The 26,576-nt window shown below is 36.5% G+C and overlaps 3 protein-coding genes across 3 annotated transcripts; 1 reads left to right on the forward strand and 2 right to left on the reverse strand.

Moving 5' to 3' along the window:
• Positions 1 to 762: 762 nt before the first annotated feature.
• LOC127636778 (nudC domain-containing protein 3-like) lies at positions 763 to 8,737 on the reverse strand. Its single transcript, XM_052117502.1, has 6 exons — positions 8,391 to 8,737; positions 6,524 to 6,825; positions 5,215 to 5,347; positions 4,981 to 5,124; positions 4,342 to 4,530; positions 763 to 1,516 (listed from the first exon to the last, which is right to left on the reverse strand). The coding sequence occupies exons 1-6, from the start codon at positions 8,586 to 8,588 to the stop codon at positions 1,406 to 1,408; spliced, it is 1,077 nt and encodes a 358-aa protein (XP_051973462.1). The 5' UTR covers positions 8,589 to 8,737; the 3' UTR covers positions 763 to 1,405.
• Positions 8,738 to 11,934: 3,197 nt separating this feature from the next.
• Positions 11,935 to 13,023, forward strand: mrps24 (mitochondrial ribosomal protein S24). Its single transcript, XM_052117993.1, has 4 exons — positions 11,935 to 12,001; positions 12,207 to 12,275; positions 12,381 to 12,492; positions 12,666 to 13,023. Exons 1-4 carry the CDS (start codon positions 11,951 to 11,953, stop codon positions 12,947 to 12,949), a joined length of 516 nt encoding a protein of 171 aa, XP_051973953.1. The 5' UTR covers positions 11,935 to 11,950; the 3' UTR covers positions 12,950 to 13,023.
• A 1,210-nt stretch (positions 13,024 to 14,233) lies between these two features.
• On the reverse strand, positions 14,234 to 25,971 carry LOC127636710 (N-acetylglucosamine-6-sulfatase-like). The gene is made up of 13 exons (XM_052117395.1): positions 25,701 to 25,971; positions 23,551 to 23,610; positions 23,206 to 23,409; positions 20,681 to 20,746; positions 20,240 to 20,338; positions 19,104 to 19,271; positions 17,834 to 17,916; positions 17,633 to 17,751; positions 17,453 to 17,556; positions 16,811 to 16,912; positions 15,157 to 15,267; positions 14,952 to 15,059; positions 14,234 to 14,860 (listed from the first exon to the last, which is right to left on the reverse strand). Exons 1-13 carry the CDS (start codon positions 25,863 to 25,865, stop codon positions 14,711 to 14,713), a joined length of 1,539 nt encoding a protein of 512 aa, XP_051973355.1. The 5' UTR covers positions 25,866 to 25,971; the 3' UTR covers positions 14,234 to 14,710.
• Between the last annotated feature and the right edge of the window lie 605 nt (positions 25,972 to 26,576).

Consider the following 26,576-nt stretch of genomic DNA (forward strand, 5'->3'; position numbering starts at 1 on the left):
CCTGTCATTAAAGCAGCACCAATTCTCCTATGTTCACCTGGAGAATTCGCCAGTTCTTCTATATATTCAGTCTGTCTCAATTGCTTCTGTGTCTTTATGTAACCTCAGACTGACCTGATGTTCAGTGGGGGGGCTTTGTGGTGGCCATGACATCTGTTGCAGGGCTCCCTGTTCTTCTATTCTTTACAAAAGTAATGTTTGGGAGTCTTAAATTTATATTTCCTATTGACACTAAAGCTGAAGATATAAATAACCATCATAAGACAAATGCTTTTGTAAAACATCTTATATGCCAAAGACTTTTGCACAGTACTGTACATGTCCAATACCAACTTACAAAGACCAATAGAGACAATTAAAGTACGTTTTTCTACAATTGGCACATCTGGTACTGTTTGCACTAGACATGCACAAGTTACAGGTTGGACTAGTTATAGGGTAAATGGGTGCCAAGTTAGGGGTACAGTTTACACACTACTAAATATTTGAGTGTTGCACCCTTAAACTTAGGTGAAAAAGAACCTTAAACAAAGTAAATATTTTTGGAGAACAGGAGTAAAGTTTGGAATAAAAACTCAAACTGACTGAATGACATTACTAAGTTCATGTTTTGACAGACTTCAATCCTTCAGATATATGTATATGATGATATATGAAGCTGCTCCAGTAGTTGTTTTTAAGACTAGTAACAATTTAACAGTCATTTCTACTCATTCATTTCAGAAACACAGCATTTACAAGTCAAACAATAATGCAACAAACTCCATGTTTGTAAAAACTTTTAATATATTTAGGCACAGACGTTTTGATGCAATGAGGGGAAAAAGGAACATTTACCAGCGGTCACAGTAAACACAAGTCTTTAATATATCTGATGAAAGCCACTGAAATATTTATCATTGTGTTGTTCAGTTGTAGATCATAACTAAAATCTGAAAGGGATACTTTACCCAAAAAATGACAATTCTGTCTGTTCATTTACTCATCCTCATGTCATTCCAAAACCGGTTTGACTTTCCAGAAGATGCTAGGCATCACGATACAACGAAAGCGAATACTGTCTTGAGATTGTCATTGTGCCCAATATCTTCTTTTGTGTTCCATAGAAGAAAGTCATACAACTTAAGGGTGAGTAAATAATGGAAGATCCTCCTTTCAGTGACCAGACAAATGTAATTAGGTCCACATTTCCAAGGGAAAAAATAACTGAAAGTAATTTATTTAATTATGAAAGTGTCAGCAAATCAGTTTGGCATGAGGGGGTTTGCAGTGCATAAACACTGTTGATGATGTTCGTTTTGTAGCATCACAAGAACTGTCACTACCTCTGCGTGTCCTTCAGTGCGAGTCTATACGTGTGAGTTATAGTAAGTGCTGACCTTGCATCTCACATTGTGTTTTAATCTCAAAACTGGACCGCATTGGGAGGGATGTTAAACATGGAGGGATCAAACTCTTGTCCTTTAAACGGAGATCCTTCTGCATCCCAGCCTTTCTTCAACATCTCATGGACTTTCTGAAATACAAAGTAAAAGTCTTTAGTAAACATCACAGACTGTGATTTGGTCCATTTTCCAGGGAAAAATACATCAATTAATTTAGTCAACTATAAGGTGTACACTAGCATAGAGATAGCCACAAAGCTAACAGACCTGGACTAAAGGCCTTTTCACACCAAGACCGAATTTTCGGTGTGAATATTTGTTTCATTCAATTTCAATGGCACTAATTACACTCGGTCCAACAAATCCTCTGCTGACAAGTGTAACTTTTATTTTCTTTTTCTAACTGGGATGAAAACTGAATAACCAATGAGATACGAGCTTTTATAATTTTTCCAGAGTCGCTGCTACTGCACATTCCTTTACTCTTTTACTCATATCATGCACAAAAACACAATACAAATTAAATGTAAATATGCAATATATAAATCATTTAGAAGCTGTAAACTATAAAAGCTAAAAAACAATATTTATGTAATGTGCTGATACCTCACATTATAAAAGATACCTGGTGTTTTGTCTAATGAACATTATTTCATATGTATTTTACTGTGCCTTGAATATTATCCAGGAATTAAAATCAGCAGAGAGGTTCGGCAATTCATTTGGACTAAACTCACATTAAATATCACATCAAAGACTCTTTTCATGCAAATATTTTTCTACAATTGTTTGCATCATGTTTTTGCCAAATGTGTTTTACTTAAATGTACATTATTTCACATGTATTTATTTCACAGTAATTTTTATTATATTATCTAGGTATTCAAAAAGAAAAGCTGGCTTCGGGAGTTCATTTGGAATATACTTGTAGCAAATAGAGATGCACCGATCAGATACCTGGATCAGTATCGGCGCCAATGCTGACGGTTTTAAACGGATCGGGTATCGGTCCAACAAGCCCGATCCAAATCCGATACTGTGTGTTAGTCATGTTCATTACTGTCAAGCTCAAAAAATGACATAAAAGAATCATTAAACACAATTAAAGTAGTTCATATGACTTGTGCATTTTATTCACAGCCACTTGAAGACGTGCGATAGCTCTGTGAATAACAAAAGGCTGTGTTTAATAAGTAAATATATAAAATGCACACGCAGCTCCAGCGCATCAGTGAATGGTGCTGCTCAGTTTACACAAGTGCCTATTTTTAGCTCTAACACGGTGCGCAACATTAGAACGCTACTCACGAACAACATCTCAGATGTAGATGCTCAACAGTTCGGTTCGCTTGTATGCATTTAGAACGGCACCAGAGGTGCATTTTACCAGAAAAAGCAGCAAATTAAACTACTGTGAACTTGCCTACAAACAGACACATACAGGACTTCCTGGAGATTTTAGAATATCAAAATAAAAGCGTGAGGGTTTAAAAGTTAAAGGTGTCATGGAGAGACTCACGGAGGCAGAGATATGAACTCAGTGGCAGGGTTTATTGAACGGATGATTGAAACAGTGATGTAAATAAACATTGTGAGTAAATCCAGTTGAGCAGAGTGGCAAAAAGCAGGTGAGTAATATAGGGTATAGACACGATGAACAGATAACTCACAACAGACTTATTATACTTGCAGGCAATAATGAAGACACAGGTATGTTTGACATAGTAGAAGTTGTGGAGTCTCAGAGATACTATGGATGAGAACAGACAAAGAGTGTGTGTGGGTATTTTTGCAGTCCTTGATTAGCCACTAATGATATGCAAGTGTGTGTAATCAGAACTCAGGGGAGAGTGAGCCCTGACGGCAGTGTGGATGGAAGAGAGAGAGACTGGTGGATCTGTGACAAAAGGTGCATGACTGAGATATATTACTATTATAATATATTATTATTATCATTTGTTTACAAATATTAAGTTGAAGGGGTTCCAAAAAATGTGAATGAAAAGTGAGCTAAATTGAACAAAAAAAAAAGAGATCTGAATCCTTTAAAGATACAAGTTGAAACATATATATATATATATATAAAACTGCTTCTTTACTAATGATGACTTATACTGGAATTACTGTTCATTTTGCTGCTACATTATCATCAGGATTGGTAATAATAAAGTGTTTCTTAATAATCTATATATATATATATATAATGAAATAATGTGTAGTTAGAGGTTTGTGTTTCTTTACATATTAAAGAGTACTCCCAATTAGTTCCACACAATAATGTAAAGATATTCTATACTGATTATGCAAAAAACAAAACTGGTATCGGCCAATACTGAGATTTCTGCTTTCGGAATCGGAAGAGAAAAAGTTGTATCAGTGCATCCCTAGAAGCAAATAAGACAGAATGCATAAATACAATGATGTTTGTTCTGGTAACTAGTAATCGTAATGATAAATATTCTTACGAATTTATCTGGAACTCAACAGTAATGAGCTAACTTACATGACAATACTTGGCTGTCAAGAAGCAATTATCCATCGAACCCCAAAAATTCCCTTAAAGTCTGATACCTTGTAAATGCGACAGCAAAGTTCACTCTGGTTTTACTCCGTTCTCTGTCTCCGTGTCTTTTTTACTAAGCTGAGTGGGCCACTCAAAATATAAACATCAATGTTTTGATAGTGCCTGGGAGGCTTAGAGTTCATACTTCTGGGAAAGGTAAACCAATGAATGAGTAAACCCTTGCTTAAAAAAAATGCTTAAAGATCCTTGCAGTATACAAGAATAAATATGTATGTAGAACAGCACCACCTACTGTACAGGAGTGAAATTGTTTTTTCATTTAAGACTTTCCTTCGGCAGTTAATCTCTCAAATTCATCACAAGTTTGGTGTGAATAGGCCTTAAAAGCCACAAAAAAAAGAAAATGGGGTCTTTAAGAAGTCATGTGCTCACCATCTCATGACTCTGTGGCTTCCCCTGGAGTTTTTGGTGGTAATCGAAGGACAGGCGGTCCAGAACGGCATGCTCCTCCTCATCCACGGTTGCCATGCTGCGCTCCCGGTTGATCTGGTTTACATCAATCTCAGTCTCACCCTTCAACACAGCATTCCACCAAACTTCCCCGGTTTTACTGAGGGAGAGCTGGGGGATTTAAACATGATTTAATACAACATACTAATTTTACACCTTATATACCATAAAATGGAATGAATTTAACACTAATTTTACACAACAATATTAACGCATCTCATCACGTGGCTAGCTGTCCATGACACCGTGGAGACTCACAGCATGTGGAGGCACATGCTACTCTCCGCAATCCACGCACACCTTACCACGTGACCCATTGAGAGCGAGAACCCCTAATCGCGACCACAAGGAGGTTACCCCATGTGACTCTACCCTTCCTAGCAACCGGGTCAATTTGGTTGCTTAGGAGACCTGGCTGGAGTCACTCAGCACGCCCTGGATTCAAACTCCCGACTCCAGGGGTGGTAGTCAGCGTCAACACTCGCTGAGTTACCCAGGCCCGCCGGTCTATCACTATTTAAAATATAGATCCTAGATCTGATTAAAAAAATCAATGTGTACCACAACACAGCGGCCTGGCTCTAAACTCCACAAGGAATTCTCTGTGTTAATTTTGTGTGTGAATTCGCCTTCCATCAGGACTCTCTGCAATCCTCCCTCATTCGCAGCCACACGAACTCTCCCCGGCTGCAGATCCACAGACACCTGAAATCGAATTATGTCCGTGGTAATGGGAGACAGTGGGATAAATCTCTAAATGTGAATGTTGCCAGAAGTAAAGCAGCTAAAACACACCTGTCTGCCTTTAACGATGTTCGCCTGGACATGCACTCGAATTTCCACATCTGTGTAATCCTGCGACCAGGTGTAATTGTCCCTGATGGCGCCGTTGTAACTGTCTGGGTTGGACTGAAAGGAATCCTGCCCACTGGAAAGTACATATGAAAATCAACTGGTTAATCGAAGAAAAAACAATCAAACAGTATTTCAGTTGTCCTTGATGCAATTAGTGCTGTCATTTGATTACATTTATTTACTCTCGATTAATCGCAGAAATTTTAGTAATCACGATTAATCGCAGGTTTTGAAAGTATTTTACTCTAAACATACTTCCTTTCCTGTCAAAATGCACTTATATACATCTTAGGAAAGAAAACAAAAGAATTTGTAACAATAATGCTTTATTAAAGGTTCCAAACAGCATGTAACGTACTGTACAAAGCTATTGTATTGACATTTTTTAACTCAACCTCAATTTGATTTTATTATTTTTGTACGATTCATAATTCAAACTTAAATAATTCATAGTAAAACTATAAAATCATTAAATGAATCATCAAATAAATCAATACGTCTCTTGTATATCATTTTAGCACTAATTAATATCCATTGTCATTTTAGCATTAACTTTGGGGTGTTTATTAGTCTCTAAAGCACGAGATTCTTAAAAAATTTCATTTTTTTTAAATCAATATCTTTTGACTTTCTGGTTATCGTGTTTGGAAAAGGATTTTAAATAAATTAAATTGATTCAACGCTAGTGCAGAAATGAAGTACGTGGGAGATTTATTGTACCAATTTAATTGTACATTTTATTAATGTATTTAATCATTTATTTTCATACTTTTGAAATGAAAATTATTGAGTAATTTGGCCTTCCATAAAATATAAATGAAACAATAAACTTGTTCAAGCAAAATAGGCCAAGAATTCCATTTTAGATTAGAAATAGATGTGCAATACATTTGGCATTATTATTGTAACTAGAATAGTTAATTAAATTCAGTTTTTTTATTGTCAAATCGATGCATTGTTATATTTTCACCCACCTAATTGCAAAAAAGCTGTCTAAATGCAGGATGTGACATGCAACGTAAAAATGGGCCTCAGTTATGAGGAGAACAGATTTGTGTGTAAATAGTTATGTGTAAACATTGTAAACAATTTACACTGAAATTTGTTCTGTTAAAGTTCAGTGAATAAAGTCCATTGTGTTTAAAAGCTGTAATGTGAAGTTGTGTCCTTATAACAAGTTATTTATGTGCATATAAACATGTTAGATTACATGATACTTTTGAGCTTATGTATTGAAAGACACTCATACGCTTTGGCTGTGCTGGAGTCCGTGTTTGATGACGCTGTTGTTGCCGCTGTCTGTGTCTCTCCTGCAGCTTCAGCTGTACTGCTGTGTGGAGTCTCTCCACCTGCCTCTGTGTTTGGCTCTGATGGGACGGTGACAGGTGTGAGCTCCTCTGTACTCCTCATCTCCACCACAGGAGCTTTAGCCTCCTGCTCAGACTGAACCTCCAGCTCCTGTAGGGCAGGAGGAGCTGATTTTGTCTCCGCTGATAGTCTTGCGGCTCTCTCTCTGTCCTGTTCTGCCAGATTTTCAAATAATTTAAAAGTCTGGAAAAAGAATTAACACCAGAAATTTGAACTGGTTAAGAACAAACATGATATTTTGAGGGCAATGTGAACTAGATTTTGTGGATGTCCCGATACCGGAACTGGGTCCAATTCCTCATGTATGCGTTCTTGTGCTAAAAAAAAAAAAAAGCTCCTATACCAAAAACTGATACCCTACGAATGTCATTCTGTAAACACTCAGTGCACAAATTAAAATTACCTTATGTCCTAGTATGATTATAAAACTGCAAAGGCTGTGAATTAATTCGATAAATCCATAGTTTACATGTGCTGCAAGCTTAAAAGTGAATGTGTGCAGTCGGTGTTGTGCCTTTTAGAGCTCCTTGGCTCATACACAGAAAACACCATCAAGAGCATCGCGTTTAATGCCGAAGGAATAAGCATTACACCGAGGCCTGTACTCTGGAACAGGATTGATTTGAGGGTCTGTTATGGTCTGGGGCGGTGTGTCACAGCATCATCGGACTGAGCTTGTTGTTGGGTTACAGGGAAGCCATCCTCCTCCCTCATGTGGTACCCTTCCTGCAGGCTCATCCTGACATGTCCCTCCAGCATGACAATGCCACCAGTCATACTGCTCGTTCTGTGCGTGATTTCTTGCAAGACAGGAATGTCAGTGTTCTGCAATGGCCAGGGAAGAGCCCAGATCTCAATCCTATTGAGCACGTCTGGGACCTGTTGGATTGGAGGGTGAGGGCTAGGGCCATTCCCCCAGAAATGTCCAGGAAATTGCAAGTGCCTTGGTGGAAGAGTGGGGTACCATCTCACAGCAAGAACTGGTAAATCTGGTGCAGTCCATGAGGAGGAGATGCACTGCAGTACTTAATGCAGCTGGTGGCCACACCAGACACTAACTGTTACTTTTCGATTCCTAAGAAACACTGTTAATATTAAAACTCAACTGCTCATTTGGAAGCTACGTCCCACAAATTCATGCATGCAAATTCATTTCTTTTACCTCTCGGAGGTCTCTCCACAGCTGAAAAGCCTCACCGGTGTTGACAAATCTCCTAGCCCATTGACTTATCCATCTTTTTTTAAGTTTATATTCATCTGACTTTTTTCTCTCTGTCTGTTTCTCCTCAGAGTTTAGAAAGTTTGCATCAGCCAGATTTGCCACGTTCTTCTAATTAATTTACCTCTGCCACCACCCCCCATCCTTTGAACGTGCAAGATCCACCCCCTGTTGCTGATTGGCTGGAGTAGTGTTGTGTGGATCGGTCTGTTCCACTTTGTTTTTTGTCCCATTTACAGAGCTGTGTACAAATATTAGATTTTCTTTTTCAGCCCAGAAAATATAAAAATGCTAAATCACAACACTGACACACATAGATACATCATAATTTACCATGAATTACACCTTGTACATGTACAACAAATTAATATGTACCATGTTATTATATATCATTTCCATTTGACGCCATCACTGTACCATAGTGCTGCCGCCAGAGTACTTTTGTAGGGCAACCAGCTAGTTTAATTGATCAAAACAAAAGTTATAAAAGTCAGTCACACACACACACAGTTGGCGTCTACTTCTCTACCTTGAACACCATTTTTTCCGCTACCCCCGGTGGGAAACCCAATCGGTCGTGTGGGCCGCTGAGAAGCCGGTAGAAGTCCGTCTTTCTGTAGAGAAACCCGAAATAAACCTGCAGGAAATTCTGGATGTTTCCAACATGTTGCAGAATCCCGAGCAGCGCATTATCATACAACTCTGTCATTTCCACCGGCGAAGACATGACTGAGGGCCTCAGCGAGATCAAATCTGCCCTAAAGCTGCTTTAATTTGATGTAGTTTAGTGGGGAAGGAACGGAAAGCAACAGAAGATCCGCAGCTTACTTGTGCAACTGCACTGCAACAACAACAGGTCTTCCGGAAGAGAGACCAGCTGCTGAGGAACTTCCTGTTCTGCGTAAACAAGAATAAAAGTCCCTCCAAAATAAAAGTCCCTCCAAAATAGCAGCCTTCAGAAACGATTATTTTATCTGTTGTGCGGTGTTCGTTTTAGACTCACACTTGTATTGTTAATTAATTAATTCATAGTTGTAACAAGATGAATTTGTGTGTGTGTGTGTGTGTGTGTGTGTGTGTGTGTACAGGTTTAACCTGAGATCACCTACATTGTGGGGACAAGCCAGTGGTCCCCACGAGGAAAATTGCTTATTAAACATACTAAACAATGTTTTTTTGAAAAGGTAAAAATGCAATGTTTCTGTGAGGGTTAGGTTTAGGAGTAGGGTTAGGGGATAGAAATTATCATTAGATCTGTATAAAATCCATAGAAGTCCCCACATTGATATAAAACAAAACAGTGTGTATGTTTGTGTGAGTGTTTGTGTGTGTGTGTGTGTGTGTGTGTGTGTGTGTCTGCATTGTGGATGTGTTATGGTCTCATCCCTTCATTTCTGTGTGTGTTTGTTCTGCATTGAGGCTGAATTGTTTATTTTAGTTGAGAAATTCCAAAATAATGCTCTGTGTTATAATCTCACAGATTTATTCTCTAGTGTCTGTAAACTTTGAACTCAAACAACACAAGTGTCACTTTCTTTGTCACGCGGCTGAAACTCATCAAATCCAGTCCAAATTGTTGGTGTCTTACACTTGGTAAATAAGTGGAAAGGTAACCAAGCCAAGCCTTATATATTTTATAATATATTTTTGAGATGTATTTATTTTGTTAAACTATATTATTACTAGTAATGTGATAATAATATTGATATAATATTGAAATTGTTGTATTAAAATCATTCTAATATTTAAGAGTAATAGTAAACACTTATCATCAAACTCATCTGGATACTAAACATTTGAAGAATCTTGGTATTGGGTCTTACCCATAAAAAAATATATATATATATATATATATATATATATATATATATATATATATATATATATATATAAATTATTAATTCACCAAAGCATTCAACTGATCACACAGTATATTCAGGACATTACTGATGTAAAAAAATGAATTTAAAAAGTCATTTTTAATCACATCTAGACAGACCCTATTTCCAGAAGCCATCACTCCAACACCTTATCCTTGAGTAATCATGCTAAATATCTAATTTGGTACTAGAAAATCACTTGCCATTATATCAAACACAGTTGAATGCTATTTGGTTCATTAAATGAAGCTTAACTTTGTCTTTGTGTTTGTTTTTGAATTGCCACAGTGTGCAATAGACTGGCATGTCTTAAGGTCAATATTAGGTCAAAAATTGTAAAACATAAACCGCTTTCTCTAGAAACTCATCAGTCAATCATTATTTTGAGGAATGAAGACTTTCATATAAAGGTGTAACTACAGTCTTTAAAGACAAATGACAACTGTCTCTAACAAGGATAGAAAGAGATGTGGAAGACCAGATGTGCAACTGAACAATAGGATAAGTACATCAGAGTCTCTAGTTTGAGAAATAGACGCCTCACATGTCCTCCGCTGACAGCTTCATTGAATTCTACCCGCTCAACACCAGTTTCATGTACAACAGTAAAGAGAAGACTCAGGAGGCCTTATGGGAAGAATTGCAAAGAAAAAGCCACTTTTGAAACAGAAAAACAAAAAGTAAATATGGGCAAAGAAACAGACATTGGACAACAGATAATTGGAAAAGAGTGTTACGGATCGTAACCCCATTGAGCTTTTGTGGATCAGTTAGACTGTAAGGTGCGTGAGAAGTGCCCGACAGGAAGTGTGGGGTGAAAGGTCACCTGAGTATCTGGACAAACTGACAGCTAGAAAAACAAGAATCTGCAAAGCTGTTATTGCTGCACATGGAGGATTTTTTTGATGAGAACTCTTTGAAGTAATTTAAGAAGTTCTGAAATTTTTTTTTTCATTTGTAATAGTAATTTTTCACATTATTAATGTCCTGATTATACATTGTGATCGGTTGAATGCAACTTTGTTGTATAAAAGTGCCAATTTCTTTCCATAAGAGCAAAATCTGTACATTATTCCAAACTTTTGGTCAACCACTTAAACTTGGTTAAAAATCATCACAATTATGCCACAAGGGGTAGTAATACAAATGTTTATCCACGTAGATTGAAGAGTTTAATGGAAAAAAAATAAAAAATAATAAATTTATACAGAAGCACAGTGGGAATGCATTTCCAGTGCCTCGGAAATATACATACAGGTGAGAGAAGTTTTAGAATGGCCGTAAAAGATAGCTAATTTGTAACTGATTAAATATTTTTTTATGAGATTTTATCTTTTAAATATATGTTTATGTATTTTTTATTTTTTTTACCACTACTCCTATCTTTTTAATTGGATAGAGCAGAGTTTTTTCAAACTTTTTGGCATCTAGTACCCCCAAATGTGATGATCCCTTGCGAAGGACCCTTTTCCTTAAAATATAAAGTCAGCTATTTATTTTAATGCGAGAACAATAGTAAGTGTGATATTATAAACACAACCTGTTGCCTTAAAAGTTTTAAAATAATTGTCTTTATATTGTTATTGCACTAATGTCAAAAAGAGTAGAGTATTATCTTGTTAAAATATCTGGAAACTATTTACTCTGTATAAAGTGGACAACATATATTTTTTCTACATAACATTAGAGTCACGTTAGATGTAAAGTAAAGGTAAAGTATTTTTTCACAAAACTAAATGTAGATGTGTTTTATTATAACATAAAACTATGGTTGTCAATAGAATAAAATAACTATAATTAACCTCATTGTTTTTGGTCAGTCTTTAGATGACAGAATGACACAATTAATTTAGTAAAATGTTATCCTTTATACCTGTTCTAAAAAAAATATTGCACTTTTTTCTCTGAAATGTTTCGTGGACACCCTAGCACCCCCTTGCGGCCCCCTGAGGGTCCCTGGGCCCTAGTTTGAAAACCCCTGGACCACAATGGAAATAAGCCTTTAGCTTTATAGTGTTTGTTTATCCTCAATGTTTTATTAAATGTTATGGGATGGTTTTTAATATAATAATTAATGTCCTTTTTTTTTTAATTGGTCAAATAAATAATAATAATAATAATTAATAGGTTAAAATAATTTTACATTTGTTGCACAACTTTGCGCGGCAGGTGGCAGTAGCGTGTTCACGCGGATGCCCTTCTGCAGTTTATGGCAGAAAACATGGCGGCGCCCTTGATCAGACAGACAAAATTGTTGTCGGTAAGATTGTAATTCTTAATTTTCTAAGTTTTATAGCTAATTGCGCCTTTATATTCGTGAGCATCTTCCTTATCCCTACATTCATGATGAAAGTGACAAATATTCGAGTAAAATAGAGATACTGGCACTGAATGTAATGTGGGATAGCAAAAGCATGTTGATGTGTAGATTTATGTTATTTATCTCATAATCTATATTTTCGCAGATGGTTTGCAGTCAGTTAAATTATGGTGCATGTTCGAGGAACATTCACTGCACAGCAGCCTGTTTAAAGGTATGAAAGCAAACTTAAGTGGTTAAATTAAACCAGAAATGAGGTAACTTTTGTGTCTCTCATTCACCCAAGAACATTTCATTGAAATGAACCTCTCTCTAACAGAACCGTGCAGCTCGTATTCGAGTGGGTAAAGGAGACAGGCCATTGACTTATGAGCAGTCATATCACCCCCATCACATCGGGCACAGGAAGGGCTGGCTGTCCCAACACACCAGTAAGTCACAATCTGTGTCCTACCTCAGATCTTCACCCATTTAGATTCCCAGCATTGAAAAAAATCTTTGTTTGTCCCGGGTTCCCACAGTTGTGGAACCCGGGACATGATATTTTTGGCATAGGAAAGTGTGTTAATGCATAATTTTCTTGACCCCTTCTTATTCCACATAGGCAATCTTCAAGGTGAAGAAGGAGCGGCAGAGCGGATAGTGGAGGACGTCTTCATCAGGCGCTTCATGTACGGCACATTTCATGGCTGTTTAGCTGATGAACTGGTGATCAAACGCAGGGGAAACATCCTTGTCATTTGTGCTGTGATGATACAGAAGCTCTTACCAACTAAACTTTATTTTCTCATCGGGTACACTGAGGAACTGCTGTCTCATTTCTACAAGTGTCCAGTTAAAATGGAGGTCCAGACAGTAGAAGAAAAAGTAGTCTACAAATATCTCTAAAAAGATAATGTGCTTGTCAATTAAGTTGTCTTTATGTCCATGTTTAAAACTGTACAGAAACAATAAATTACTTTCACACATTTGAATTGAAGCATCCTACAATGTGTATTTCTGTAAAGACTAAAATGTTATATGTACTGGGGAGAAGCATGTTTTTGTTGTTAAAGAAATAGTTCACCCAAAAATGAAAAATCTCTCATCATTTACTCACTCTCATGCCATCCCTCATGTATGACTTTCTTCTGCTGAACACAAAGATTTTTAGAAGAATATCTCAGTTCTGTTGGTCCATATAATGCAAGTGAATGGTGACCAAAACTTTGAAGCTCCATAAAGCATATAAATGCAGGATAAAATTAATCTAAAAGACTCCAGTGTATTAATTCATGTCGTCTGAAGGGATCCAGTCGAATTTGGGTGAGAACAGACCAAAATGTAACTCAACTGGCGATCATGATTTCAAGCTCGATTACCCTTCCTAGCACCATCTAGCGCTTTGTGCAAGCGTCAAGCACTAGATGTTATCGTGCTTGAAATCATGATTGCAATGTCAAGATTTATAGTGAAACTTGGGTTACATTTTGATCGGTTCTCACCCATATTTGATTGCATCCCTTCAGAAGACATGTATTAAACCACTGGAGCCTTACAGATTACTTTTATGCTGCATTTATGTGCTTTTTGAAGCTTCAAAGTTTTGGTCACTATTCACTTGTATTATATGGACCAACAGAGCTGAAGATAGGAAGTCATACACATCTGGGATGGCATGAGTGAATAAATTGAATTAACATTTTGCCATTCTTGGATGAACCATTCCTTTAAATTATTACATTGTTTCTCAAAATTCAGGAAAGTAAATATATATCTAATAAGGATGAAAATCTCTGATCAATTAATGTTCGAGATGAATTAGCCGTGCATTTACATGCATGTTCTTACAACGATGTTTAATAAATAAGATGACATGGCAATGTAAACCACATTTGTTTATAAATTTATTGATTATTCAAATTAAACAATTGTACTGTACAAAGGCACAAACACCGTTTCAAGACAAAAAAAGGCACATAATCACATTTTAGATAAAAAAATGGTCAAAATTCCCTTAAATATCACATCTTTCCCTTTATGAAGCAAAATGTATTTTAAAACAATAACATCAGAGCGTGATTTCCGCTGTGAGACAAGAGCATTTGGTCTTTGGATTAGCAGTTATGGATGCATACTGGTTATGGTTTGATTCACAGTGTCTAGGAAATTTCATAAAACCACCATGAGAGAAAAAAAAAAAAAAAAAGTTCAACAAAACAAAAATCATACGACCATAATTGTTTTTTTAAAACACAAGGTACATGTTTTTGATGGTACTATATTTCTAGCGCAGTTTCTACACACCAACATTAGGTTTCATTGACCATAAAAGTCCTCAAGTGGCAAAACAACAAATGCATGATGACAGTTGTAAGTAAAACAAGCCTGATGACAAGTAAACTTCCAGTTCAACTGGTTCAAGCCCTCAGAAACAGTTTCCTTGTAGCTGTATGACAGCACAAGAAATGATCAAGGTGCATATGAATATCACGCTTTAGATACATTCACATTTGAAGGCGGGATGCGAGCATGACTTCAGGCGATCAGAATTAAAAGTTTCAGCTGAGAAATATGCAAGTGAACACCTGATACATCTTACTATTACAAAATATTGGACTTGAGATTTCAGAGCGGGTGGGATTTGGCCCACACTTTGCATTTAGAGTTTTATTTGACGTTTCGACAGCTGTCTCCCATACAGGACTGCAGTTTGATGAGTCTTTGGTTCATGGTCTGCAGCAGAGAAGGATCAACTTTCTTCACAATGTTCTCCAGCTGATGGGGATCGACCGTTAGATTGTACACCTCTACGAATGACTGCAGAGATCACAGGAGAACTTAGTGACTGATTTTATGACTTTCTAGTGCTCTTGTTGGTAAAATCGGATCGGTGCTATTAAGCGCTCACCTCATTATCAGCAAACTCACAATACTGCAGGTTACCATCCTTCAGAGTTCTGACACAGGCGTATGTGTTATTAAAAGAGTCTTCACATACACAGTCTGGGAAACATTGCTAAAGAGGAAAGAAACACACAACTTTGATCAATATTTTAAGATATCAAGAAAAAGTTTAATGGGTAAATGCTTCATAATAATTCATAAACACTTACAGCCATTCCAGGGCCTAGTTTGGGGCAGCTGGGGTCTTCAGAGGAATATCCCTCACCGGTGTACTCCACCAGAAAGAAAGACCGTTCTGTGCCATTACGTAATGACGGAGCCTTCATGGAGAAGATTCGAATAGAAAAGACAGAGTATCCAGTCACACACTGATATAACTGATACCACACTGAATAAAGAATCATTTTAAAAAATCTAAATAGTGCACGACTTGTAAAATGAAAATTGCGATTAGGATTAAAGTTTTTGGTAAATGCCAAATGAGAAGATTATTTCACATTTAAGAATTTTGAGGGGAAATGTGCTTAAATTTCATGAAAATGTCACAAATGAAATCGAATGCAAAATAAAATGTATTATTTGTTTCCATTTTGTGGTGAAACATGACCCAGACATGCTCTAGACAGGTTTTGTGTGATTCTCTCACAATAAATATCAATTTGAGTTGTATATACAGTATATACACATGTTGCTACACTTTACCATATAGTATTGATATTATGTCGCAATTTCTTACATTTCACGCATCTAGTTAAATTTCATTTAGTGAAATTTGGAGTGAAGCCCTTTCAGTTTCTGTTTGACAGTGGCTTCTCACTTTCGGATAAGCAGTTCACTTTATGGTTTAATGTGATTATTAAACCAAAAAAGGCTGCAATTTAATTATAGAAATATATAGTCTGCATGTGCTGTGCACTTCAAGGTTATTGAGGGCTCTGCTTTCTGTAATCTGCCACACAGAGCGCACATTGCTAATGATCAGAGGCTATTTAGCTTTGAAAGGGACCAATATGACCAGTGTGTTGTCAGTGTATGAGTGGCCGGCTTCACACATTCATTTTGAAGCATGCAGCACATGCAGACTGTATGGTTTAATCCATGTATGGGTTAATCATCACACTAGGACATATGATGATTTTACTTGGATTATTTTTGCTTTCATACATTAATTTAATCCCAAATATGCAGATTTCCGTGACCTTCTGAATTTTGTATTTAATTCCAGTTTTATCACTGGATTATGCGATTCTGTCAGCGTTTTCCGCATTGCACAAATCACAGAGCCCTAAAATTGAAGCGAGGGCATGGAAACAAAAATATGATTATATAGAAACATTTGCATGCACGCACGGGTGCGTATTCTGGTGAATATATATATATATATATATATAGGCTATAAAAAGCTTCATTTGAAAAATACTGATATTTAGAGAATTTTAACAGTTTAAAAAGTTTCCAAATTAGAGACCCCATTGAATTTCGGGCTTGTTTATAGTTAAAAAATCCCAAGTTATTGGGGTTTTGGTTACACAATAATCTGCATTTGGGATTGTATTCATTTTGGACACTTGTAGCATCAATGTCTGTGCCCATCATAGTAACAAAAGACAAAGATTTATTTTTATTTTTATTAAATTATATTATATTAAAACTATCGGCCCATTAATCGATTATCGGCCTTTCCCCCCACTTTAGTTATCGGGATCGGCAAAATCCACCATCGGTCGACCTCTAGTTTACAAAACTATAATGAATAGTCCAAGGACAATGCAATAAGTTAAAAGTATAAGAATGATTACAAAATAAAGTACACAATACATACACATCTCAGAAAACAGGAAGTAAATAACATGTCACACTCACAATCTGTGGCAGGAAAGACTGTCCATCCATGTTGACAGTGGAGAGATTGACTCCAGCGATGTCCAAGATAGTCATAGGAAGATCTATATTCATCACTGGAGACTGATGGACATTCAGACAGATGTTATTTAATCTTTTATCAATCTCAATTATATGTGGGAGGGTCTACACTAATTGCAAATAGGAAACCTTGTTGGCAAGGGCTATTTTCACTACATACAGTTGTGGCCAAAATTATTGGGACCCTTGGTAAATATGAGCAAAGAAGGGTGTGAAAAATATTTACCAAGGGTCCCAATATTTTTGGCCACAACTTCACATTAACTATTGCTCTGAAAATACACCTAGTAAAAATAGCATATTACTTAAATCACTATTTGCAATTTTAGCTAACAAAAGATGCTGTTTGCTGCTATTAACAAAGTATGTATCACTATATACACTCAGGTTTACATCTTTTATAAGATATAGCCACTATATGATACACAGGTATATATAATGTTAGGGACATGTACTAGGGTGGTAAACATGTGCCAAATGCAAACAAACCAAATGTTTCGGTTACTCAAGTGTGTATAGAATGCACTGTATAAACACAACCATAGGTCAATACGTTTAAGCTACACAGCTCGCTGTGCTAACCTGCAGTGTTTGTTTTGGTTTGATTCCTGGTCCGCGAACCAAGAGAGGGATGCGAATATCAAACTCGTACAGCTGTCTCTTATCAATGGGCAGAGAGAACTGGCCTGTGAAAATCAAAACAAATAGTGTTAAAAAGCCAGACGACAACAGGTCGATAAACCAGGAGGCACAAGGTCATACCAGTGTGATAGCCATGGTCAGACGTGTAGAAGATGTACGTGTTGTCCAACTCCTTCATTGACACCAGTTTATTCACTAGGTGTTCCACCATGTCATCCACAGAGAGAAGTGTCTGCCACCTATTGGAAATATTAAACGAGGAGGTTATGACGTGATTTATTTGCCAAGACTTCTTACTAAATGTATTTATGCTCCGTGTACCTCCTGCGATAAGCGTTATCCAGGTATTGAATGGAGCTGTTTAACATCGGGTTCACAGGTTGCCTTAGTAACCAATGTTTGTCCTGAGAATTGAGAAAAGTATCTTTGCTGTTACTAAGGGTCAGGCCGAGGCCACACACATCTGGCATTTACAGCAGTTAAGGGGATGTATTACAGTGGAATTAAAACAACTTTGTTGTGATTTTTTTGTTATTGTGAATTTTAAGGTTAAGAATGCAAAATAAATATGATCTTATTAAGCAGTTCTCTCTCACGCACGGTGTCGCTTTTGACACTGGTCCGTGTCTCTCTCACACACCTAGCTCACCACTTGTGGGTGAAGTCTCCATTCTCTGTACAGTAAATCAGCTCCCGTGTTTAATATGCTCAGGACATGCATCACACATAATAGGTGTGCACTGCTCCACGTAATCAGTTTCTGTGCTAGGATGTGCCGTCAAGTCGTGTGCGTACCTCCTGAAAATGTATATATGCCAATTTTCTTTAGCCACGGGAAGTGGGGAAAAATATTATATATTTTTAGGAAGTGAAAAATTATACTGCTTTGTGTAAATATTTTTTAAACTATTTACGGAAGCTCTGAACTACAAGGTAAAAAACAATTTTAGCTAGGTGAATTATGCAAAATATTTTTTTTTCTTCTCCTCAAGAGGGAACACCTAAAGCTGCATTCACACTGTCAGCTACTTTGTCGCTGCATGTCGCCAGTGGCTGGGTCGCTAGTGGAGTCTAACCAGCACTGTTCTTTACAATTACTATTATTATTAAAATATTAGGTTCATCTTCTCTCATATTGTCTGTCGCTCCCAAAAGTCGCTCTTCGTTTGCATAAAGTTAAACATTTCTCAACTTTGTACCGTCGCTGGATACGTCCACATCCAGTCGCCAACGGACGCAGTCGCTCGTGTTGCTGGAAGTCACCAGCTCTCATTGAAAATTAATGAGATGAGGTTGTTTTGTCGCTGCATGTCGCTGGCGGTGTGAACGCAGCTTTAGGGTGAAGAGTTCATGGTTACTGATAGTGGCACCTAGTGGCCGAAGTTGGTACCGCATGCTAATTGTAAGAAGAAGAAGAAAAAAAAACTCATCTTTAAGAGAAAATGAAATTTCAGAAAAATTTTGAAAATACAACACAGGTAATTTTTTTTAAATCAAAGAATACATTTTTCGCTATTATTATGTTTTCTGAAAATTTGATGGAAAGCCAAAATTGTTAAATCCAACCGAAATCAAATTAAGAGCTAATGACCTTTCCAGGTTTGTTGAAGCTGCCGTCACGTGGAGCTTTAACATCACTGAAGGACTGTTGATACTGAGGAGCGGCCGTCCATGGCGAATGGGAGGATGGTGGACACAACATCATGAAGAACGGATGATTAGGGCTCCGTTCCTCCAGGAAATGCAGAGAACGATTCAACTGGAATAAAGAAAACCGACTCTGAATCAGTTATAAATCACCAATTTTTCTTAATAATATTATGCAGACATGAAACCGATTGTCTTGTATTTCATGCGCTCTGACACAGGATCATATTTTAAGACCAGATTGTAAGAAGAGTTAATAGTGCTAGCTTCACTACAATAAGAAACTATATTTTGCATAAAGGGAAAAATATGTTTATTTTAGGACCATTAATAATTTTTTACTTTATTGCATTAGTAAATTATTTCATGCTATGGCTCATCTTACAAATAAGGATTATCCAAGGAAAATGACTATTCTCAGTGGAGTTTAACATGGGATTAGTCTTAATCTGTTTCCGGAACACCTGCCCATAGTTAAATAATAACAGAGCAGAGGCAGCATTTTCATTTCTGGCTAGGATATGGTGCCCGACTGCTCAAAAACAATGTTATTGCACATATCAAAAGGTCTGGTCATGTATCTCACAGAAGTCACATGACACATCCTGCTGTGTAGACAGTTTGATATCTGGAGTCACATTATGACAAGCATGCAAAGTCATGTGGGGTGCAACAAGGGGCTTTTTATTCATTTAATAATGGAAACAGCTTTTCAGTGGCAATATTGTTTAAGCACACTGTGTTGCAAACTAACAGTATAACAACTAATCAAATGTTATTGGCCAAGTAAAATAAGTTTGGCATGCAATTAGTCAAATTAAAGCTCCACATTTACCATTAGGTAAATATTCCCACTTCGGTTCAGAAAACTAGTGACTGTTGACCTCACGTTTAAAAACAAATGTTTGATTTGATGGGGCATAACAGCATGGAACAAAATTAAGTCCTGTTCTACATTTTTTTTTTCCTAGTTAATGTTACACTCCAATTGTAAATATATCACAAAACGGTGGAAAAATTTGGCACAAAGTCTGTTGTATAAACTTCATTAAAAAAAAAAAAAAAGCATTTAAAACTTACAACCAGGTCTGTGAGGTAGTCCTTTTCATAGCTGTCTGCATGTTTTTCCACTTTTCCATTCACAGAAAGTGTATAATTGTAATATCGAGAATTCCCCACCTTTGCAAACACAAGCAAAAAGGAATAATACATGCTTTTTAAATCATTTTACATTTTAGCATCCAATAAATGTAATATCTGTCTACATTTAAACCAAGACTTAACAAGAAATAAGATGGTTTAAAACTGGATCTGCTTTTGCTTTGCAACATATGAGAGCACATAATCAAGCCAAACAGGCTGTTCTGCATGAAGTTACTGACACTGCAAAATAAGGGAAGCATGGGACACATTTCAGCAACTATAGCTTTTCTGTGCTGAACTGTGTTTGAACATAGAGGGACAACAGAGTGAAACTGGAAGTGTTTGACTGAGCTCTGATGAGGGTTCTGTTGTACTCACCAGTGCGTGCCACTGGTCCCAGCCGGGGGGCACATGAGCCACACCGCCTGCATCTTTAGTCCCGTACTGAAAGCAAAGAGAGGGTTTTATTTAAACATCCAGCCAAAAGTTTGAAAGTTTGAGTTTTTGAAACTCATCAAAACTATTGTACATTTTAGCAACTTCAAAAGTATGCATGCTTTCTAAGCCCCACAGCCACCACCATTGTGTCCTTGAGAAAGGCACTTAACTCCAGGTTGCTCCGGGGGGATTGTCCCTGTAATAAGGACTCTGTAAGTCGCTTTGGATAAAAGCGTCTGCCAAATGCATAAATGTAAATGTAAATGCTTTCTCTAGATAACAGCCCTGTCTGTTCATTCTCTCAAGGAACTTCATACGGTGCATCCTGAGATGCTTTTTAAACAGTATTGAAGAGTTATCATGCACAATGGACACTTGTTTAACCACGAAACCTGTCCTGGTCATATTAAACCCCAAAACAATACAAAAAAAATGAACAATGAAGCCTATATTATAGAAATACATGTATAAGAAACTGCTGAAAAATACAAAAAAACTTGAGTCAAAAAATTAACTTTTCTCTAATTTGATATTTATATATATATATATATATATATATATATATATATATATATATATATATATATATATATATCAGGGTGTAAATGTAGCTTTGAAAATCTGCTTTTGTTTTACACCCAATGATGTCACCTGTAACGGAGTAAAATTTTGTGTTGATACAACAAAGCATGTGATACAAAAATAATTTATCCTAGTGTCCAAAAACGTTTCCAAGTGCTAAAACATTTCTCCAAACAAACAGAACATAATAGTTGTACATAAGAACTAACTACACATACAAATACAACAATTAATAAAGGTATGCGCTCTCTCCAAATCAAGCAGGCATGAGTAACGAGATCTTTCAGTTTCATTCTGTCTCATGTTATTGGCGCCATATCCTGGTGGCCATATGTAATTAGAGTGAACAAACCTCTCTGCCCATATTTGGATGACTTCCACCTCTGATTGCAGCGATATGAATCCTAATACGATTGGTTTAGCATTCCACAACGCTGGACAAGTTACTACATCATTTCCGATGAAGTCATCTGATCTAGCCAACGTATTTTTAGCCAGATAGCATATGATGTGCTGTACGCACATTGTGCTTTGAGTGGATAATCTATTGATCTATACATCCGATTACGTTGTGTGTAAGCTCATTTTAGTTTAAGTTTAAGTTAATCGCATCCTTTAAGTCATGGTATGTGATATTTTATGTTCCGTTTAGTTTTCGTGAAGTTATAAGGGAAAACGCAGCATCTAAGCAACACCTGTTTATAAGTAACATGTATGTCAAAGACATGTGGGTTAGGGTTTGCAGAGTACCATGCAAATCAAATCATAGCTATTACTCACTATAATTTTGTCTGTGAGTAAAACATATAGGTTGGTTGTTTTCTACTCTTTGAGAGCTTTTTAACAACATATGACACATGGCTATTTCATCAGATTGATGTTTTTACCGCTTACAATTATATATACTGTTCAAGATTATTACAAAATTATCAAAATGGATCACTTCTGATTTGTCTGCAAATTTCAAAGCACTTGTTTTGGTCATAATACCTATATGCATTGTAAAGTACAGCTTCTAAAGTTTAAAACGATACCCATTTTCTGTTGGTCAAGACTGTAGTTATTATTGGTTTAATTATTTATTTTCTCGGCAGGCCCATCCAAGCTTAAAGGGTTCAATTAAAATCAGCGAAAATGAAAGGGACCCAGCGAGTACTACTATGATGTATAAATACTTTACATATCTATTTTTTCACATTGTGGTAATGATATTGGGGAGGAGGGTAAAATGTGCATAACTGTCATGAAAATAATGTCACAATGTAAAAAAAATCTGAACAGACCAAAAAAAAGGGCTTCATTTCCTGGGCAAAATTTCTTATTTGTTTCTTTTAATTTAAGAGTGAAACTAAACCAAGACATTTTATATGGAGTGGTGGTGGCGGCGTAGTGGGCTAAAGCACATAACTGTTAATCAGAAGGTTGCCGTTTCGATCCCCACAGCCAACACCATTGTGTCCTTGAGCAAATGCATAAAAGCGTCTGCCAAATGCATAAATGTAAAGGTAAATTTTATTTCATAAATGGGCATAATCAACTTTTTGTCTACAAAACTAGTTTCAAGCATTGAAACATAAGCCTTTATATTCAAATGTTAATGGGTAACATTTCAGTTAAGTGTGTCCAAACTTTAGACTGATAATGCGAGTGAGTGAAAACAGTGACTGGGAGAGCCACTGAAAAGGAATATTATCACTTCTGTATTCATTTCAATCAAACACTGGGCTGAGAACATTTCAAATATTTGAAGGATTTGCAAATATTTGGCAACGTTGTGGAGAGCTTTTGATTCTGATCACACTGTAGGCACATTTCCAAGGATGATCACCATGCAAATAGACTAGTACAGTGTGTTGAGTACAACACAGGTGACAAAAACAAACCTGATTCAGGTATTTCCCTCCGTAGAAAGTCTGGTAGTGCATCTTATTGAGGTAGACAGGAAATGCATAGGGCTCGGCCTCTTTCTGCCACGCCACGCTGCTGCAGTTTCCAGAAATTGAGTTATTTCGGACCAGATGATTGTGTGGATATTTGCCGGAGAGGATGCTGCTACGACTGGGACAGCAAAGGGGGGTCACTGTGAACTAAACGCAACAGGAGAAATGTGGGATATTTAACCAAATGCATGACAAAAGGATAACAGGCTCTTAAAGGAAAAATAACTCAGATATTTTAGTGTCTCCTAATTGAGATGTATGAAAAGGACTTCGCTGTTGTCTACCCACAGCATTGGAGAAGGTCACACCATTACTACCAATCAGATCTTGGGTTTTCTTCATGGGTGTCTGTGGATATAGAAAGACAAATCGAGTGGTAACAGCATTAATAACAATTTATCTTCTCTAACATCTTCACAGGATGGAAGACTTGACACATTAGCCAAATGACAAGTTCTTGTCGGAAAAACATGGCCCTCTTACACCACAAAACAATAACAGCAGTTTCAATATGATTTTAACATGCCTTCCCTTCAGGATGTGGGTGGTGTAGCTAGTAGGTAAAGTAGATCCTGGCATTCCAACAAACCAACAAGGGTTGAACTACTCAAGGGGAAATGTCCCTTAATAATGGTTCTAGATGTCATTTAGGATTAAAACATCCACTAATACCCTTTAAAAAGCACCTTAGTGCAGTGATGGTATCAGATGGAAATACCATGGTGCTTAATGATCACAATATTCATGTACCAATTTCGATTTCAGTACAATTTGATTCAATTCTGATTATTTTGGGTGTTTTTATTATATATTGTCCATTTTGCTTACATCTGAGCAGCGGGTGTAATCTGATAGCAAAGTAAATAGTTACTGTAACTGAATTACTTTTCAATTGAAAGAGTAGTGCAACACGTTACATTTTTAATTCAAGTAATCAGATTACAAATAATGACTTTCCAATTAAGTTAATCACTGTTTCGTACATTACTTGGTTCGACTATTCTAGCATTTCTTAAATAGTATTTTTTTATGTCGAATTTAAAATAGGAATTATGTATATGTACTGTTTGCATTTCTGTGATAGCTGAAGGGCCGTATGCACCCCATCAAGTCATTGTGTGGTGCTGGGTGTGTTACTTGCATGCGACAATGAACAAGGAGGAAATATTAACATTATTTTACAATTCATGAAGTAAAAATAAACAACTTTTCGGTGAAAAGGGCTTTAGAAAGTAACTTAAAAGTAAAGTAATTAGTAATGGGTTTACTTTGACTTGAACTACTTTTTCGATGCCGTAATCAGCAAAGTACAGAGCCTCTTAGAGGACAGGGTGGGAATTTTGTTTTCTAAAATAGTTTTGCGTTCCCTCATAATAAATTTACCAGGTTTTAACCATGATGTTCGTGGTGAAACCATAGTGATAATAGAGGAAAACAAAAACTATGGTAACAAAAATATGGTTTTACTTTACAAATACCATAGTTTAACTGTGGATTTACTGTAGCAAAATTGTAGACTGTAGTAACCATAACTTTTGTAGGCTAACTGTGTTTTTATTTTTTAAATTTTTTTTACTTTTTTGGTGGAAACCATTGGTTTTACTGTAGATTGACGATGGTAATTCTTGTAGTTACTATGGTTTTACTACAATATATTCATAGTAAAACCATAACCACAAAACTAAGATTTTTATTAACATAGTTTTAATTTCCCTGTATTATTATTATTATGGTTTTACTAAGAATATCAAGGCTAAAATATAGTTACTATAGTAAAACCATGGTAAATTCACTGTGAGGGAACACAAAACTTATTGCGAAGGAAAGGCCAAAATTCCTGCCATGTCCCCTAAGAGCCTCTGTAGTAAAGTAATCTGATTACAAATGTACATAACTATGTAGTCATGAGTAGTGGATTACTTTGAGTAACTTACCAAAACTGCATATGAAAGAAATTATAAACTAATGCTGTAAATTAAACAGGAACCAAACTATGCAGTTCAACTGCTATTTGTTTAACAGATATAATTGTCAACACAAGCAAAACTGAAGTAAATTTTAATGTAAAGGTAAAGAGATTGATCTTGGGATTTTAAGAATAAATATGGGGTTCAAGTGTGATTCTTCTGAAAATGTATAATTTTACACAGCCCTAAACAATACCATAGTAGCACTGTGGTGCATGTCCAATTAAAACATGGCATTGCCATAGTGCACATCCAAAGAACATGGCAGTACCATCATGGTACCATTTAAAAGACGTATGGTAGTACCATAGTGTGTTTAAAACATGGTAATATCATGGTTCATGTCCGGAAAAATAACGTAGTACTTTGTGAATGATGACCATATTCATGTACCATGATAAAAAATATGGTATTACCATATGGTACTTTTTGTTAGTATACTAAATTAGAAGTAAACGTAAGAACGCTTACCATTCCCCCCATCTCCACATCCTGGTCGTCGGTGAGAATGAGGATGATGTTGCTCAGTTTGACGCATTCTGAACACCTGAGCGTGCAGGTGATCAGCGTGACGAACAGACAGGTAGCCACGACACGCGCGCTGGACCTCCAGTGACCGACCCACAAGCTCGCCATGAGACCAAAACTGCTGAAAACCCCTCGCGATCTGATCTGTTTGGAGAGAAATATGAAGGGTTTGGGGTGGCGGACAGCAGCTGCACGCGCGAGTGGGATGGGCTGAGAAAAGTTTGAGGAAGTGAGAAAGAGTCATATGACTGCAGCCTGATTCAACAGCTGACAGTGACACAGCCAAACGAACCATTCAAGCAGTGCAATTACTTCATATATAAAAACAATTCACATTATTAATTCTTACACATTATAAAAAAACAATAAGGAAAGCCCCTCTGTTTCTTTCTTTTGTTTGTTTATGATTATTATCATTATTATTATTATATTTTGTTTTGTATAATTCAGGCATACAAATTCGGAAATACCATAAATAAATAAAAAAATAATAATTAGGAAAGCATTGGTCGGTAAATGTTGCTAATTGTACACAAGGACGCGTATGACGACACAAAAAAACAAATTCTCCAAAGAGCTGCATTCAAATCTCACGACTTTTGTGAAGTGTCGAAGTGAAGAAATTTGTTCATTCAGAAGTATAACCTTTAAATTAAACATTTTAATTAAAATTATTTTCAACCTGACAAATAAAAAAAAAAATAGAAATGCATAAATTCTCTACAAAATTATTTTTTAATATGAGTTTTCTAGTAACCATAAACGACTGTGATTGGTCAATCATAATAAGCGTTGCGAAAAGTAACAGGTGCTATGTGA

Source organism: Xyrauchen texanus, chromosome 44, assembly GCF_025860055.1.
Source record: "Xyrauchen texanus isolate HMW12.3.18 chromosome 44, RBS_HiC_50CHRs, whole genome shotgun sequence".
NCBI lineage: Eukaryota > Metazoa > Chordata > Actinopteri > Cypriniformes > Catostomidae > Xyrauchen > Xyrauchen texanus.

Bases quoted from the DNA above. Each gene is read 5' to 3' on its own strand.
- LOC127636778 (XM_052117502.1), bottom strand. From the start codon at position 8,588: ATGTCTTCGCCGGTGGAAATGACAGAGTTGTATGATAATGCGCTGCTC. The intron at 6,826-8,390 runs GTAGAGAAGTAG...TTCTTTTTCCAG, and splicing joins CGGAAAAAATGGTGTTCAAG to ACTTTTAAATTATTTGAAAA. The intron at 5,348-6,523 runs GTATGAGTGTCT...TGTACTTTCCAG, and splicing joins GACTCCAGCACAGCCAAAGC to TGGGCAGGATTCCTTTCAGT.
- mrps24 (XM_052117993.1), top strand. From the start codon at position 11,951: ATGGCAGAAAACATGGCGGCGCCCTTGATCAGACAGACAAAATTGTTG. The intron at 12,002-12,206 runs GTAAGATTGTAA...ATATTTTCGCAG, and splicing joins GACAGACAAAATTGTTGTCG to ATGGTTTGCAGTCAGTTAAA. The intron at 12,276-12,380 runs GTATGAAAGCAA...TCTCTCTAACAG, and splicing joins GCACAGCAGCCTGTTTAAAG to AACCGTGCAGCTCGTATTCG.
- LOC127636710 (XM_052117395.1), bottom strand. From the start codon at position 25,865: ATGGCGAGCTTGTGGGTCGGTCACTGGAGGTCCAGCGCGCGTGTCGTG. The intron at 20,339-20,680 runs GTGAGTACAACA...GTGTTTGCAAAG, and splicing joins GGGACCAGTGGCACGCACTG to GTGGGGAATTCTCGATATTA. The intron at 19,272-20,239 runs GTAAGTTTTAAA...TCTTTATTCCAG, and splicing joins ACTACCTCACAGACCTGGTT to TTGAATCGTTCTCTGCATTT.